Source organism: Portunus trituberculatus, chromosome 3 (assembly GCF_017591435.1).
Source record: "Portunus trituberculatus isolate SZX2019 chromosome 3, ASM1759143v1, whole genome shotgun sequence".
NCBI lineage: Eukaryota > Metazoa > Arthropoda > Malacostraca > Decapoda > Portunidae > Portunus > Portunus trituberculatus.
Window position 1 is genome coordinate 3,936,870 of NC_059257.1, and position 17,027 is coordinate 3,953,896.

Consider the following 17,027-nt stretch of genomic DNA (forward strand, 5'->3'; position numbering starts at 1 on the left):
CATATATTTCATTTAGAGTACAGGTGTGTGTGTGTGTGTGTGTGTGTGTGTGTGTGTGTGTGTGTGTGTGTGTGTGTGTGTGTGTGTGTGTGTATCTGGCGGGACCACAGGTGTGTATGACGCATTCACGGCGCCAGTGAGAGAGAGAGAGAGAGAGAGAGAGAGAGAGAGAGAGAGAGAGAGAGAATCCCCTCACCCTTCCCTATTATTATCCCTCTCATCCTCTCTCCTCTTTTATCTCTCCCTACTTATAACCCCCCTCCTCCTCAAATACCTCCCTCTCCCCCTCTTCTTACTCTATAACCTTCAAGATTTCCCTCCCCCCCTCTCTCTCTCTCGCTGCTCAAGATTTCACTGTTCCTCCTCCTCCTCCTCCTCCTCCTCCTCCTCCTGTTCTTGTTATCATTATTATTATGAAGAGGAACAACAAGTAACAATGTATAACTATGACAAAAAGTAGTCCTCTGTGTGTGTGTGTGTGTGTGTGTGGCGCCATCATTCCACTGTTGCTATTGTCTTCTGTCTCTCATCGCCATTCCTTCTCTCTCTCTCTCTCTCTCTCTCTCTTTACTCTTTTCTTTCCTTTCTTTATTGTTCTTTCTCTAATACGTAAGCCTCTCTCTCTCTCTCTCTCTCTCTCTCTCTCTCTCTCTCTCTCTCTCACATCACCAGTACCTAACTACCACCACCACCACCACCACCAGAGTTCCTGCTACAAGTCCTTCATCTGACCTTGAAGGACCCGTTCTGTCACCCCCCACCCACGTCCCCCACACTACAACCTTTACACCCCCTTACCCCATCTCCCCACCCCCTAGGAATCCCCAAGGGCGGATCCTTTACTCCTTGCATAGCCTCCTCCTCCTCCTCCTCCTCCTTGTTTACATCCAGCTGGCCAATCACAATCGTTCATTAGGAGGGAGTGAACTTAGCAGCTCTTCTGAAGGACATCTGTTACGTATACTGAGACAGACACACAGACAGACAGATAGAAGGACAGATACAGACAGACGGGTAGACAGATGGTTAGAAAGACAGATAGACAGATAGATGGACAGTGAAAAAGGAGAGAGGAAGAAAAATCAGAGGGAGAAAGGATATGGAAGTGAGAGATGAGTTAAGATAAGCAATGAAAGGAAGGGAGAGAGAGAGAGAGAGAGAGAGAGAGAGAGAGAGAGAGAGAGAGAGAGAGAGAGAGAGAGAGAGAGAGAGTCACAATGCAGTTAATAACACAAAACAAAAATAACAAATAATAAAAATTGATGTAATTAAAAGAAATACAGACTGCAATTATATAAAGGAAACATAAAAAATACATAATAATAATAATAATAATAATAATAATAATGAGGCAATAGAACAAACGAAAATTAGAATAAGAACGAAAAATGATAAAATTGCAGACGAGGGGAAAATGAGAACAGAAAAAAATAATAAATAAACAAATAAAAAAAATACGAAAACTATAAAACTGCAAGAACAAACAGAGACAATCACAAAACCAACCAAAATAAACAAACAACCAAATTAAACATACCCAAACCACTACTACACCCACACGCAAAGCAAATATAAAACTAACCACAAAAAATAACACACACACACACACACACACACACACACACACACACACACAAAGGCACTGAAAAGACCGTAGCTTACCTAGAATACAAATGAATAAGGTGGACAAAAGCGCATCGGTTGGCACCCCTGACTCATTGGGGCACGAAATGAATACTAAAGGATAGGGAAGTAATGACGAAAGAAAGAAAGAAAAGAAGGAAGGAAGTGGTAGTAGTTGTAAATAGAAGAAAAGAATGCGAGGTTGTTAGAGTTGTGATAAAAGGGTTGAGATAAGAAAAGGGTTAACGGTTATCTAAGAATAGGTTTAAGATTAGTAAGAAGGGAAGTTATTTAGTGACGTAGTGATGAAAGGGTAACAACTGGTGAGGAAGCTTAAATATGAGAGGATTGAATGAATAAGAAAAGAAAGTTTTGATTATTTCTGATTAAAACTATTTCTCCCATTAAAATTTTTCCTGTCACTACTACTACTACTACTACTACTACTACTACTACCGCCACCACCACTACTACTACTACTACTACTACTACTACTACTACTACTACCACCACCACCACAACCACCACAACAACAACAACTACTGCTACTACTACTACTTTTACTACTAATAATAATAATAATACTTCTACTACCACCACCACCACAACTACTACTACTACTACTGCAACTACTTTTACTACTACTACTGGTGCTATTAGGGCTATGCACGTGACCAACATCATTAGCTACATCTGCAAGGTCATACTGCAGAGAGAGAGAGAGAGAGAGAGAGAGAGAGAGAGAGAGAGAGAGAGAGAGAGAGAGATGGAAAAGGCAGACGCAATTTTCAAGGTCGCGTGAGAAGAATACGCAACACACACACACACAAACACAAACACACACACACACACACACAGAATCTTATCGAACGGGAAATGAACACAATGACCCAACAAAACACACATACACACACACACATGAACCCTCCCTCTCTCCTCCTCCTCTTTAGCCTCGACCCTCACACGCGACTCCCACACCCTACCCCCCCACTATACACGTGACTTACCCCTCTTTACCTCCTCCTCCTCCTCCTCTAGCCCTCAAAACACTAGCCACCCTCTCCTCCTCCTCCTCTTCCTACTCACTTCCCCAGCAACAATCCGAGAGAGAGAGAGAGAGAGAGAGAGAGAGAGAGAGAGAGAGAGAGTGCACTACGGAATTTATAAGTAATGTTTGTAGTGTTTTGAAGTGTTTAAAAAGTGTACTTCTGATAAACAGGAGTGGAGGTACGTGGTGTGGTGAAGTTCAGAGTTCATGTTACTGAAATACATTTGTCATGAGTAGTAGCTTGTGTGTAGTACGTGCGGTTGGCAGCCCTGCGTCGAGCCTCCGTGTGTGTGTGTGTGTGTGTGTGTGTGTGTGTGTGTCTCTCTCTCTCTCTCTCTCTCTCTGCACATTCAGTTCACGTAGCACTCACTATTCGTGGTATATATTCAAGTTTGCCGTAATAAGAAAAGTGAATCTGTACTGAACTGAGATATTCATAGTAAGCTGCACCGTGTTTATTAGTGTTTTAATCTGGAGTGGCTGCGATTTACTTCAAAGCACTCGTGAAGAATAGAAAAAAATACTAAAAGATGATGATGATATTGACGAAGAAGAACAAGAACAAGAACAAGAACAAGAAGAGGAGGAGGAGGAGGATGGAGGAGGAGGAATAATGACGATATTCTAAGCATAATTACGTATATTATTTCAATTACAACATACCTATATTTTTCTGTTAATTCATTCAGACATCTTCATTTACTACTACTACTACAACTACCACTAAAACCACCACCACCACCACAACAACAATAACAACAACTACCACCATCATTACTACTACTACTACTACTACTACTACTACTACTACTACCACCAACACTACTGAAACAAAAAAACAAAAGCAATGACAATTTTAATCTAATCCACATCACTCGCATAACAGAAAAGCTAAATATGACCGATAAGAGAGAGAGAGAGAGAGAGAGAGAGAGAGAGAGAGAGAGAGAGAGAGAGAGAGAGAGAGAGAGACTTACCTACCACTTCCATTTTTCTACAAAAACTAGACAAACAACTAAACAACAAAAGAATGCTGTTATGTAATTCCTATTCTTTTCGTTCTTTCCTCTTCTTCTTCTTTTTCCTCCTCCTCCTCCTTCCAAAACCTGAGAACAGTCACGTAGGAAGGAAAAATAACATTCTGAAGCCAAACTCTTTCATAACTTCAGCAGCAACGGTAGTAGTGGTGGTGGTGGTGGTGGTGGTAATAGTAGTAGTAGTAGTAGTAGTAGGAGGAGGAGGAGGAGGAGGAGGAGGAGGAGGAGGAGGAGGAGGAGGAGGAGGAGGAGGAGGAGGAGGAGGAGTACCTATATAGTAGTAGTAGTAGTAGTAGTAGTACCTATATAGTAGTAGTAGTAGTAGTAGTAGTAGTAGTAGTAGTAGTAGTAGTAGTAGTAGTAGTAGCAGTAGTAGTAGCAGCAGCAGTGAAATGTCTTGAAAAAAAAATACACAATTTACGTAATAATAATAATAAAAAAATATATAATTAATAACTAGTTTGTCATGATGAAAACTATTATTATTTTTTAATCACTTCCTGTTGTTGCCTTGATTCGTGTAAGTCATTTGTCCTTTACAGAGAGAGAGAGAGAGAGAGAGAGAGAGAGAGAGAGAGAGAGAGAGAGAGAGAGAGAGAGAGAGAGAGAGAGAGAGAAACTACTTTTCTAGGTTAGGTGACGTGTGTGTGTGTGTGTGTGTGTGTGTGTGTGTGTGTGTGTGTGTGTGTGTGTGTGTGTGTGTGTGTGTGTGATGGGCCTTGGCTGTGACAAACACCAAAATAAACACACGGGGTTATAGGGTCGGTCTCTCTCTCTCTCTCTCTCTCTCTCTCTCTCTCTCTCTCCTGGCCCGTGACCGTCAAATCGCCCGTCAGTGCCACTTCAATCAATCATGTTACGACAACCTTGAAGGAAAAAATAACAATAATGAGATCAAAAGTAATGAGGGGCATTGGATACGATGACAACCAAAACACACACGAGAACACAGCAACACCACCACTCATAAAGACTATATAGTGGTAGTAAATGGCGCCAGAAAAAATAAATAAATGAATCAATAAATAAAGAGCTGAGATTAATAAAAGTGATACTACAAACTCTATTGCAATATTTATTTTCTCTTTTGTGGGTATATTGAGAGCTAAAATACTGTCATAATCTTGAAATCTGTTTTTTTTTTTTTTTTTGTGTGTGTGTGTGTGTGGACAGGCAACAAAGGAGGAGGAGGAGGAGGAGGAGGAGGAGGAGGAGGAGGAGGAGGAGGAGGAGGAGGAGGAGGAGGAGGAGGCCCACATACTCATTTTGAAATCTACATAGCTGTTTTTCCTTTTTATGCAGGATGTAGCCAAAAGGAAAACAGAAGGAAAATAAATAAAATATATATAAATTATAAAAAAAAAAAAAAAGACCCAGAGATAATGCCCCAAAAAAAAAAGGAATATTCATGAAAAAAATTGAGGATAAGTGTTGAATTCTTAGTCTTGACAGACATGACGTTACTGGAAGATGAAAACACAGAAGCAGGCAGGGAGTTCAGTGTACCAGAATTATAAAGCCAGACCCTCCAAACCCAACCCAATTCAAGGTAACCTAATCCCATTCAAACCTAACCTAATCTAACTCAAATCTAACCCAATTTAAGTTAACCCAATTCTATCCTCAGCCTAACCTAACCTAACCTAATCCCTATTCAAACCTAAGTCAACCTAACTCAAACCCAACCCAAATTAAGCTAATGTAACCTAATTCTATTCTCAGCCTTGCTCAACCTAACCTATCCTAACCCAAAGCAACCCAATTTATGATAACCTAACCTAATTTAATTCTCAGCCTAACCTAGCCTATCCAACCCTATATAAGAAAACCTAATTCTATTTTCATCCTAACCTAACCTAACCTAACTCACTTTATCCTAACCTAACCACAACTAACCCAACCCTAACTAACCCAACCTAACAGCATGATTAAGGTTAGTATACTGATCTCAAATTAATGTTATAACTACCTATTTGTATTTTTATGGTAAGTGTATATCAAGATAGACATTCACCTTTATAATTGAGAAAAAGGTAAATAAATAATACATAAACAGTTGGGTGGATAAATAAATCAATCAACAAATTAGTAAAAAGTGTGCATTGATATGAAAAAAAAAATACTGCAATAACCAACAAAATGAATAAATAGTAAAATGAATAAATAAATAAAGATAATAAAAAGTGCGTAATGAGATAAGACTGCAAAAACTGAACCCCACAAAAATAAATACGTCAATGAATAAATATATAAATAAACTAATAAAAGTGTGTTCTGAGGCAACAAACACTGCAATAACAAACGAAAAAAAGAATAGTAAAAAGTAGAACATTATCGACAGTTACTTATTTACTTATCTTCACTGTTATTAATATTTTTTGCCACGATTCTGAAGGGAAGTGAAACAAGGCACTAATATCAACATAGGATTTCCGCAATGAATATTTTTACACTGGCACACGAAATGACTCACTCACTCTACACACAGCCAAGGATGAGAGAGAGAGAGAGAGAGAGAGAGAGAGAGAGAGAGAGAGAGAGAGAGAGAGAGAGAGAGAGAGAATCCTTTTTATTTTTCAAGAATATCGAAAGAAACATAATTTATTCTCATTTTCAACTGTTTCGGAACCTTATCTTGACTTAGAATAATAAATAAAATGAAACGCAAAACTTGAAGAACAGATAAGAAAACCTTCAGAACCATGACGCGTTTTCATATTCATTCTGGTTACTAATTGGTGATTTGATACAGCTTCACAAACTTATGTGGGGATTAAAATAGTGAAGACTGGCCATTAATCTCCTGACCTCCATAGACCCTTCCTAATGTAAATAATATTGTCTAATCATACCTAAAAAAAACTCGTGGTAAAAATGCATCTCAATACTGAAGAGGTTAATCCTATACTAACCTTAACAACAAAAACACAGTTATGGAGATAGAAAAATACGAAAACCCGAATAAACTTAAATAACCTAACATGACCTGACCTCAAGTAATAAGTGAAGATAATCTGTGTGATGAACGAAGGTAAGTGAAAGGAGCATGTTTTGATTTAGTTTCATAATGTTTGTTTATCCTTTGCTTGACAGTAGGGCCAGGTGTTTGTGCCTGCGTGGTGATGACAGGTCAGGGAGGAATGAAAGTGAAATGAAATCTTGGCCTGCTGTCTCCTTGCTGACCTAACCTAACCAAACATAACCTGGCATATCCTCACCTCCCATGACTTAATACCCTAACCTAACCTAAAACTATTAAACCGCATGGGCAAGGCTTAAAAATGCGATAAATATGGAGCGTAGCTGAAAAATGCCTTACACAAGTCTGGAGAGCTAACCAATAGGAAACAAGGTTAACATAACGAATATACCCATTAGATCATTAAACCTAAGGACAAGAGGGTTACTAATGGGTGATGTAAGGCAGGGCAACACCAGACAAACCCAGCACGAGGCATGTTGAAACACCGCACCAGCATTGCGTCATCACTCTGCAAACTGTCACAGAGGCGGGTGTACCTTTCAATCCCTCCTACCACGCACACAACACCCTCCACCACACACACACACACATACTCACGTTATTGTTTACTTCATCTGCGTCGCTAGCTATTTCCCCCACGAGAAAAATCAAAGAGATACGGGGTGTGTGTGGGAATCCTGGCGCGGCGTCGACTGTCTTCCTACTCTCTCGTCGCCATAGTTAAAACTGACGCGAGTGTCGAGTGAGGCGATGAAGACCCCAGTCACCCCACCAGCCCTCACTCCCCGCAACACACCGCTTTGTCATGTGCCACCCCATTATCCCATTACCTAAGCATCCCCCACTCAATATTGGCTCATTCCTATCATCTACACCCTTTTTATTAAGCCTACGATGGGTATTTTATAAGATTTGGCTACTGTCAGTGAGCTTTCCTCCCCGTGGTCTGGGAGTGGTTGGCAGCCCTGCGCACATGACGAAATATCAGATGCCAGATTCCACGAGGTTCTGATGGTTTTCGTGTGTGTTGTATTTATTGCGTGATACTAGACTATGGGGGAATTTATGTAGCGTTGTTTCTCACCTGTGTCTAGGTTTCAGTGTGTGTTTGCAGCGTTGTTAAGAGCGATGAGATAAGGTGATAAGAGGCAAACTTTGGGATATGGGATGTACTGTAACAAACTGTGTGCCAGATCTTGAAATTTCTTTGCAACTGTAAACAACGCATAAATCATTTCCTGGACAAATGTCATGTATACTTGAACCTCACGAAAGACTTGAAGTGATATATACAAAAGAAAATACCTTGTAAGATACATCCATACTTCACGTTTTGTGGTGGAGTTATCAAATGTTTTTTATACAACTGAATATGTGTATAACGACCAAGAGGTCTATATAAGTAATATCGAAATACCTTATCCTTAATGTTGGTTTGTAGTGTTAGTGGACACCTAATATCTCAGCGCAGTCTTAACACCTCAACACTCGCCCTTCCTTTACTACACTAGATTCGCTCCACCCACTACATGTCAATATCCCCGGCAGTATTGCATAACACTCGGCAACATTACAGTACGCCCATTCAGTAACTCGCCTACCCGCTGGTCCATGAAGAAAGGACAATCCCTATTCTGTATATTCATTAAGTCTGCAGTGTCAAACAATATATAAGCATATTCAGCCTTGGCTCCAGCAGGGTTGGCTGCACCACACTAGCATTGCACAATACTGGTGCAACACAGCCAACACTACTCACACTCACTGCATATATGTTGTGTGTTTCCCTGCTGGTGTTTCGTAATGAGAAGAAAACATTTGGGACGTGCTGAGAGTGGCGAAACATTGGTATTTAATTTATAAACATTAGTGAACAAAAAAAATTCCCAGTCTTAATATCTCTCTTTTCTATTAACTCAAACCGATAAAAGGATTAACACCCAAATTACAGCAACTACTACTGTCTTTATGTCTTCTTTTTCATCAGTACCAAAGGAAACAGTGGAAAAAGTAATTATAATAACTTAAATGGCTGATATTTATCTAGATGTCTAGAAATACGATTCCGTAAGAAAGGCGGAATGTCAGCCGAGCATCATCGTTTGTTGATCACCGGGCACACTCTCTAAAGCACCCCACATTTAGAAAACCACCCATTAAACTCCAAAGATACACTGCACACGATAAATAACCCAAGATACTACATAGAAATGAGAACAATGAACGAAACATAAAGCTTGCTACAATAAAAACCACTAAAAAACCTACACATCACTTACACTGAGTAGAAGCACATCGCACCATTAATAAGACACCAACACAACACTGCACGCAATAAACCACCAAACACACAATAACCAAACATAAATACTAAACAAAACACACATAACCCATTCAACAAAATCAAGAAAAGGCAGAAAATCACTTATTTAACAAGATAGGCAATGAGGTGACGGAGAGAAGGTCGGGCGAGGGGACGGGGAGACAAGGGGTGCCAGCTGTTCTCTCTCACTGTGGCCGCCAAAACATTACTCAGGCTTATCTGTCCCACCATGGCCTCGCAGGAACTCCTAAGCAGGCTGGAGCAGAAGGCGGTGCAGGCTGAGCAGATGATAGACCTCCTCAGCCAGCAGGTAAGTGTGGTGATTGAGCGTGGAGTGTGAAGCGTGAGGCAGGTGAGCGCCGCGCCGTCACCTTCACCTTATTTTAGTCACGCTGGTTTGAGATAGAGTGAATAAAGTATAATAGGGTTTTTTTAAGATAGTGAATAAAGTGTAATAGTTTTTTTTTTTAAGATAGAGTGAATACAGTAGAATAGGTTTTTAAAATAGTGAATAAAGTATGTTTTTTTTTTTTTAGATTTGTTCAAGTATAATGGGTTTTTTAAGATCGTGAATAAAGTATAATAGGTTTTTTAGTATTATTGCAGTTTCCAGCAATACACCACACGTCACTGTACAGTCTCGCGGTCTAGATCACACTGCTACCAGCATTTCTAACCACATTTTACCCTATCGGAAATGAATAATAAGGTTAGATTAGGTTTCCCAGGAGGTCCCCAAGCTTGTTAGACATAGGGAAAAAGAAATATAAGATAGGCTATATTGGTTGACACTGCAAATTTACCGTTTCTCTTTTTATGAGTGAACAAAGTATATTTTTTTTAGTCCTCATTGCTGATATTGTCAAACACCTCTGTACTTCACCTTCGCTATTTCAAAAGGCTTTATTTAAATTGACATGTTTTTTAAAGTTTTTTTTTATGGTTTTAGAGACAGTGACAAGATTTTATACATTATTAAATGGAGAAACACTCTTGAAAACCCTGCTAATCATCCCCGTAGCCTTGGTAAATTGTCTTGGTTAGGAACTAGAGTGTTTCTGAATACTGATGCTGGTTTGAGAGAGCAAATAAAGTATAATAGTTTTATTATTATTATTATTATTATTATTATTATTATTATTATTATTATTGGATGTATGGTGTTTAATTTTTCTTCCTGTACTTTGACTGTAAGAAATGTTGATGAACTAGCTGTTATGTTTAATATTCTATACATACGTGCTGTTAGTGATTCTCTCTCTCTCTCTCTCTCTCTCTCTGACAGTTGTAAAATGTGCTGCAGTTTTGGAAATATCACTTAAATTATGTCTACTAAATAGATTAACACTAATATTTAAGTAATCATTATATATCACTTCACACACAATAAATAAATAAATGAATGAATAAGTAAATAGAATAATAAGTGAATGAACAAATGTTATATAAAAATAGAATAAAATGAAATGCTGAAAATAAACTACATTAAAAGATACAATAGCAGTGCTTGACATGACAACAGGTGTACTAAATGCATGGACTTGTACATAGAAAGCCTTATAATACAAAGAATTGAGATTTTATGGAGCAGACATTAGCTTGACAACTTCCAAACATTACTTATCATTTTGTTTTTTATTATTTATTTATTGTTTTATTCACAAGCAACACAGAAGGATTAGCAGGAAGATTAAAAACCCAAATTAACCAAACCTAATCAGATCCTGAGATGTAATTGTTTGCATTATTTCAGTATTATTCAACTCATTTTTTAAAACGCTTGTTATTTCAATATCACCAAAAAATATGTAAAATGCGGAAATTATTACAGTATTATAAAAATGATGAAAATGCTAATGTTATTTCAATATTACCCCAAAAACTAATGAAAATACTCACATTATTTCAGTATAACCCCAAAATAAAAATATTCACTTTTCAATATTATAACAATTCATAAAAATACCATCTCTCTCTCTCTCTCTCTCTCTCTCTCTCTCTCTCTCTCTCTCTCTCTCTCCATACAGTAGACTACTAAATGTACCAGTACCTCCATAAATATAGCAGTCTATGCATCCACAAAAACTAATAAATACTCATGCTATTTCACTATTGCCCTGAAAATTTATGAAAACACTCCCATTTTTTCAACCTTACCATGAAAACCCTCATTGAAGTCACAAAGATGCATTACAAATCACTGAAAATCTTGATCACCAGCCTTTAAAAGCACAGCCATACCCAGACAGCCTGCAGTGACTCCAGCACCCTTAGAAGTGTTTGTTTGCAGATCAGGCAGCTGCAGGCGGCAGCAGTAGACTCGCAGAAGGACCAGCTGAGGAGGGAAAACCAGGAGCTGCGTCTTGAAGTGGACCGACTTAAGGACTCACTGGTGGCGCTGGAGAAGACTCAGGGAATACAGCAGGTGTGTGTGTGTGTGTGTGTGTGTGTGTGTGTGTGTGTGTGTGTGTGTGTGTGTGCATGTGTGTGTGTGTGTGTGTGTGTGGTTTTGTGTGCATGTGTGTGTGTGTGGGTGTGTGTGTATTTACCTAGTTGTAGTTTTACAGGGCCTGGGCTTTATGCTCGTGTGGACCCGTCTCCATATCTACACTTATCCAATCTTACTTTAAAAGTATGCACACTCGTTGCAGACACTACTTCTTCATTTAAACTGTTCCACGTCTCAATACATCTTTGCGGGAAACTATATTTTTTAACAATCTCTCAGACTTCTTCCTTTTCTCAGCAATCTTGTGCTTTGAATGTCATATTCTTCTCTCAGGATCAGTTTCTCATTATCCACTTGATCCATTTCGTTGATCAATTTATAAATTTGTATCAGATCACCTCTCTCCCTTCTTTGTTCCAGGGTTGGTAGATCCATAGTGTGTGTGTGTGTGTGTGTGTGTGTCTGTCTGTCTGTCTGTCTCTGTCTGTTTATCTAGTTGTGGAGGGGAGTAATCTCATAGTATCCTGTCTGTATTATCTAGAGTGTGTGTGTGTGTGTGTGTGTGTGTGTGTGTGTGTGTTGTACCTCCATAGACCAAGAGCATCAGACAATTTGTCACTGAAAAAGGTGCAAAGTCAACAAACCAATAATTATTCTTTAATTTTTTTTGAGATGTCAGAACTGATACATTACTATTTCTATATAATGGATGGAAAGTCAATTGTCTCTATCACTAAGTCTGTTGCCTCTACCACTAAATCAGTCTTCACCACTAAATCAGTTGTCTCTACCACTAAATCAGTTGTCTCTACCACTAAATCAGTTGTCTTTATCACCAAATCAGTTGCCTCTCCCACTAAATCAGTTGTCTCTACCACTAAATCAGTTGTCTTTATCACCAAATCAGTTGCCTCTCCCACTAAATCAATTGCCTCTACCACTAAATCAGTTGCCACTATTACTAAATCAGTCACCACTATCAATAAATGAGTCACCACTATCACTACTACTCATTCCAGCATTATGACTTCACCAAATCCACAACAACAGGACCTGGAGTCACCACCACTCAGCAGGCACCAGCACCAGCACCAGCAGCACCCCAGCCAGCCCCTACAGCAGCACCACCACAGCAGAAAGCAGACAAGGTGCTAAAATAACCTAAATTAGCAACAATACTATACAGGAAATTAGAGGACTTAGTTTGTTTATGGTACAAGAAGATGTTTAACCCTTTCAGTACTGGGACACATTTTTACCAGGAGTTATTTTGGTATGATTAAGCAATTTTATTTAGATTGAGAAGGGTTAGAAGGGTAGAAGATTAATTTTCATGAGTCTTCACTATTCTAATCTCCCACATAAATTTCTGTAGCTGTATAAAATTACCAGATAGTAACCAGTTTTTTGGGTATGATTAGACAATTTTATTTGCATTAGAAAGGGTTTATTGAGGTGGGTAGATTAATGACCAGATTCTTCACATTTAAATCCCACAAATAATTAGATCATTCTATTTGCATTAGAAAGAATTTATTGAGGTGGGTAGATTAATGACCAGATTCTTCACATTTAAATCCCACAAATAATTAGACAATTCTATTTGCATTAGAAAGGGTTTATTGAGATGGGAAGGTTAATGATTCTTCACTATTTAAATCCCACAAATAGGTTTCTGTAGGTGTATAAAACTAGCAAATAGTGAGCAGGTTTTTGGGTGTGATGAGACTATTTTATTTACACTGGAAAAGGTTTATGGGGGCAGAAGGTTAATGGCCGGAGTCTTCACTATTTTAATCCCCCACATAAATTTCTGAAGCTTTAGAAAATTAGTAAATTGTGAGTAGAATAAATATGAAGAACACCTCATGATATTGAAGGAGTTAAAAATGCCTCTGATAAGTAAAAAAAAAAAAAAAAAAAAAAAAAGAAAGAAAGAAATAAACTCCAATGTGAATATGAGAGGCAGACTATTGATACATAAAAAAATAAATAAGTAAAATAGTAAAATAAAACAAAATCAAACAACTTACTAAAAAAATAATTGAATATGAGGCAGACTAGACAAAAAATAAATCAATAGAAATAATATTAAACCCAATTAATGCAGGAAAAGGTGAACAAGAAGGCAGAGAAGAAGGAGAAGAAGAAAGCAGAGGGAGGGGAGAAGAAGGGAGAGAAGAAGGCGGAGGAGGAGGCACCAGTGGATGTCTCTCGCTTGGACTTCAGAGTGGGAAGGATTGTGACGGCAGAGAAACACCCGGACGCAGACTCTCTCTATGTGGAGCAGGTCAGACACTCCCCCACCTTCCCTCTGTCAACCCTATATGTGGCAAAACCTTTCTTATACAGTATTTCAGCAACTCTTGTTTTTTTTTTTTTTTTTTTTTTTTTTTGGGAAGCCAGCCAGCCAAGGGAAAAAAAAAAAAAAAGCCCACTTGAGTGCTGGCTCTCTAAAAAGTGGTAAAGCATCAGCCAATGAGTAAACCTCCTTAATTAAAGAACTCTGGTTTTTTAAGGAAAGTAGTGATGAGCAATTTCCATAGACAATGCATAGAGTAATGAGTGACTTCAGGAATTAAATCACTCACATTTTTAAAGGTAGAGTAATAATGAGCAAGTTCCATAGACACAACACAGTGTAATAATAAGTAAACTTCTATAATTAAAGCACTCAAGTTTTTAAATAATGAACAACTTCCATAAATAGACACCACACACAGTAGTAATGAGTAAACTCCAATAATGAAATCACTCATATCTTTAAAGGAATCAGAGTAATGATGACCAGCCTCCATCAATAGACACCACTTAGTAATGATAGGTGAGCTTCCTTCATTAAATCACTACTGTTTTTTAAAGGAACAGAGTAATTAACAATCAGGAACTTCCATAGACACCACAGAGTAAAAATAAGAAAACTTCCTTCATTAAATCACTGGTTTTTAAAGGAAGAGTAATGATGACTCGAGCAACTTAGCAGCTTCCATAGACACCCCACAGATTAATAATGGGTACACTTCATTAATCATATCATTCAAATTTTTAAAGAAATCAGACAGACTAATAATAATAATAACTTTCATCCATAGATCACTCTTGTTTTCAAAGGAACAAGATCGAGAATAATAATGAGCACACTTCTATAATTTTCTTTTTTTAATGAACCAGAGACAGACTAATAATAACTCCCTTAAATAAATCACTCTAGTTTTTTGAAAGAGCACGAGTAATAATGAGCAACTTCCATAAATTAATCGCTCAGACTATTAAAGCAACAAGAGACAGTAATAATGACCAAACTTTAAAATAAATAAATAAACTTAACCTAGTGTAACACAACCCAACCCCAAATCTGACCTATCCAGGGAAGATGAAAAGGAACCAACCTAACCTAACCTAACCTGAAGCAACTTAACCCAAACCCAACCTAAAGTAATGTAATCTAGCCAAATGCAATGCAGCCTAACCTAATCTCATCCAACCCAACTTAACCTCATCTCACACAACCCACCTTCAGTCAACCCAACCCAACCTAACCTAATCTAACTTAACGTCACCCTACCTCACCCAACTCAATTTAACCAAACCTAACCTTACCTTACCTGGCCCAATCCAACCCAATCCTACCTAACCCCACCTTACCTCACCCAACCTAACTCAATCCAATCCACCTTAACCTCACCTCAACCCAACCCAACCCAGCTTAACTTAACTTCACCTTATGCAATTCAACTTAAGGAGACTAGTTGGTCGAACCTCATATTTTTCATCCTGTGCTTATGGTAAGTTTAACCTCACCTCACCGGACCAAACCCAAAACTCAACCTAACCTAATCCAACCCAACCTTACCTAATCCAGTTTAACCTAACCTCGTGTAACCCAACCCAACCCAACTTAACCCCACCTCACCTCACCTAATAATGAGTAAACCTCCACTTTCTCATCCCAGGTGGACGTTGGTGAGGAGAAGAAGAGGACGGTGGTGTCTGGCTTGGTGAGGTTCATTCCCGTGGAGGAGATGCAGAACAGAATGGCCGTACTACTGTGCAACCTCAAGCCGGCCAAGATGCGCGGTATCACTTCAGAGGCTATGGTCATGTGCGCCTCCACCCCAGAGAAGGTACACACACACTTATGCCTCCCCATCATCCCCACCTCCATGCATAATTTTAGTATATATCTTCTATTAAAATGTATATTATTATTATTATTACCATTAATACACACACACACACACACACACACACACACACACACACACACACACACACACACACACACACTCAGCTAGTTTTGTTTCCTAGATGGTGAATTTGAAGTGATAGTGATGGTGGTGGTGGTGGTGGTGGTGATAATGATAGTGTCTTGTTAATCAGATGGTAAATAACAGGCCAGGGATGTTAATGGTGATGAGGATACCATGGTGACTATTCGGGGTGGTGGTATGGAGTGTTGATGGTGTTGATGTTAATGGTGATGAGGATATCTTGGTGACCTCTTAACCCCTTCAGTACTGGGACGCATTTTGATTATGAGTTTTGGTTGTGATTAGACAATTTTTATTGACATTAAGAAAGTTTTATGTAAGTCAGAAGATTAATGGCCAGTCTTCACTATTTTAATCCCAACATAAGTTTCTTTAGCTGTACAAAATCACCAAATAATAAACAGAAAGAATATGAAAACATGTGATGGTACTGAAGAGGTTAATGGTGATGGTATGGAGGAAAGTAATGATGGTGACGTAGTGGCAGCGATATGAATAACAACACACAACCCTTTCCTTTCCGCAGGTGGAGATCCTGGCACCTCCTGAGGGCAGCCAGCCTGGTGACCTAGTGGAGTTTGAGGGCTTCAAACGCTGCCCTGACTCGGTACTCAACCCAAAGAAGAAAATATTTGAGACCTGTGCGCCAGACCTCAAGACAGACACTAACAAGGTGGCGGTGTACAAGGGCATTCCGTTTTCTGTGCCGGGCAAGGGCGTGGTGAAGGCACAGACCCTCGCCAATGTTCAGGTCAAGTAACGGATGATAATAGTTCCGCCCGCCACCCTCCGCCCGCCGTCACAGCAGCTTCTCCGTTTTCTTTGCCACGTTGCAAGATCTCATGGGTGAAGTTGACTTGCACGTTATTTTGGCTTTGTTCAGAATGATTTAGCTGTTTGCTATTTCTATCTTTATAGGGGAACTTGTGAAGCAATAAATGTTGCTTTATTTTGAAACCTGTTTGTGTTCCCATGGCCTGGCAGGGAGGAACCACTCAACACTGCAACACTACAACACAACACAACACCACCACACTTGGCAGGGAGGAGCCACTCTACCTCTCAGCACTGCAACACACCACCACACCTCACACTTGGCACGGAGGAGCCACTCTGCCAATCAACACCACACCACACATTTGGCAGGGAGAAGCCACTTTGCCACTCAACACTGCAACACACTATCACACCTCACACTTGACAGGGAGGAGCCACTCTGCCACTCAACACTGCAACACCTCATACTTGGCAGGGAAAAGCCACTCTGCCACTCAATACTGCAACACACCACCA

General features: G+C 39.2%; 2 protein-coding genes across 4 annotated transcripts in view; one reads left to right on the forward strand and one right to left on the reverse strand.

Moving 5' to 3' along the window:
- Positions 1-8,243, reverse strand: part of LOC123507884 (CCAAT/enhancer-binding protein gamma-like) — a 33,302-nt gene extending 25,059 nt beyond the window's left edge. For 2 of the 3 annotated variants that reach the window (XM_045261178.1, XM_045261171.1), the window contains exon 1: positions 7,289-7,439. The gene's annotated coding sequence lies outside the window, so the exon portion shown is untranslated. Of the gene's footprint in view, positions 1-7,288; positions 7,440-8,108 lie in introns of those variants that run through there. The other variant, XM_045261186.1, reaches the window with a different exon arrangement.
- A 495-nt stretch (positions 8,244-8,738) lies between these two features.
- On the forward strand, positions 8,739-16,691 carry LOC123507848 (aminoacyl tRNA synthase complex-interacting multifunctional protein 1-like). The gene is made up of 6 exons (XM_045261108.1): positions 8,739-9,324; positions 11,305-11,439; positions 12,483-12,611; positions 13,574-13,753; positions 15,417-15,587; positions 16,261-16,691. The coding sequence occupies exons 1-6, from the start codon at positions 9,244-9,246 to the stop codon at positions 16,492-16,494; spliced, it is 930 nt and encodes a 309-aa protein (XP_045117043.1). The 5' UTR covers positions 8,739-9,243; the 3' UTR covers positions 16,495-16,691.
- The last annotated feature ends 336 nt before the right edge of the window (positions 16,692-17,027 follow it).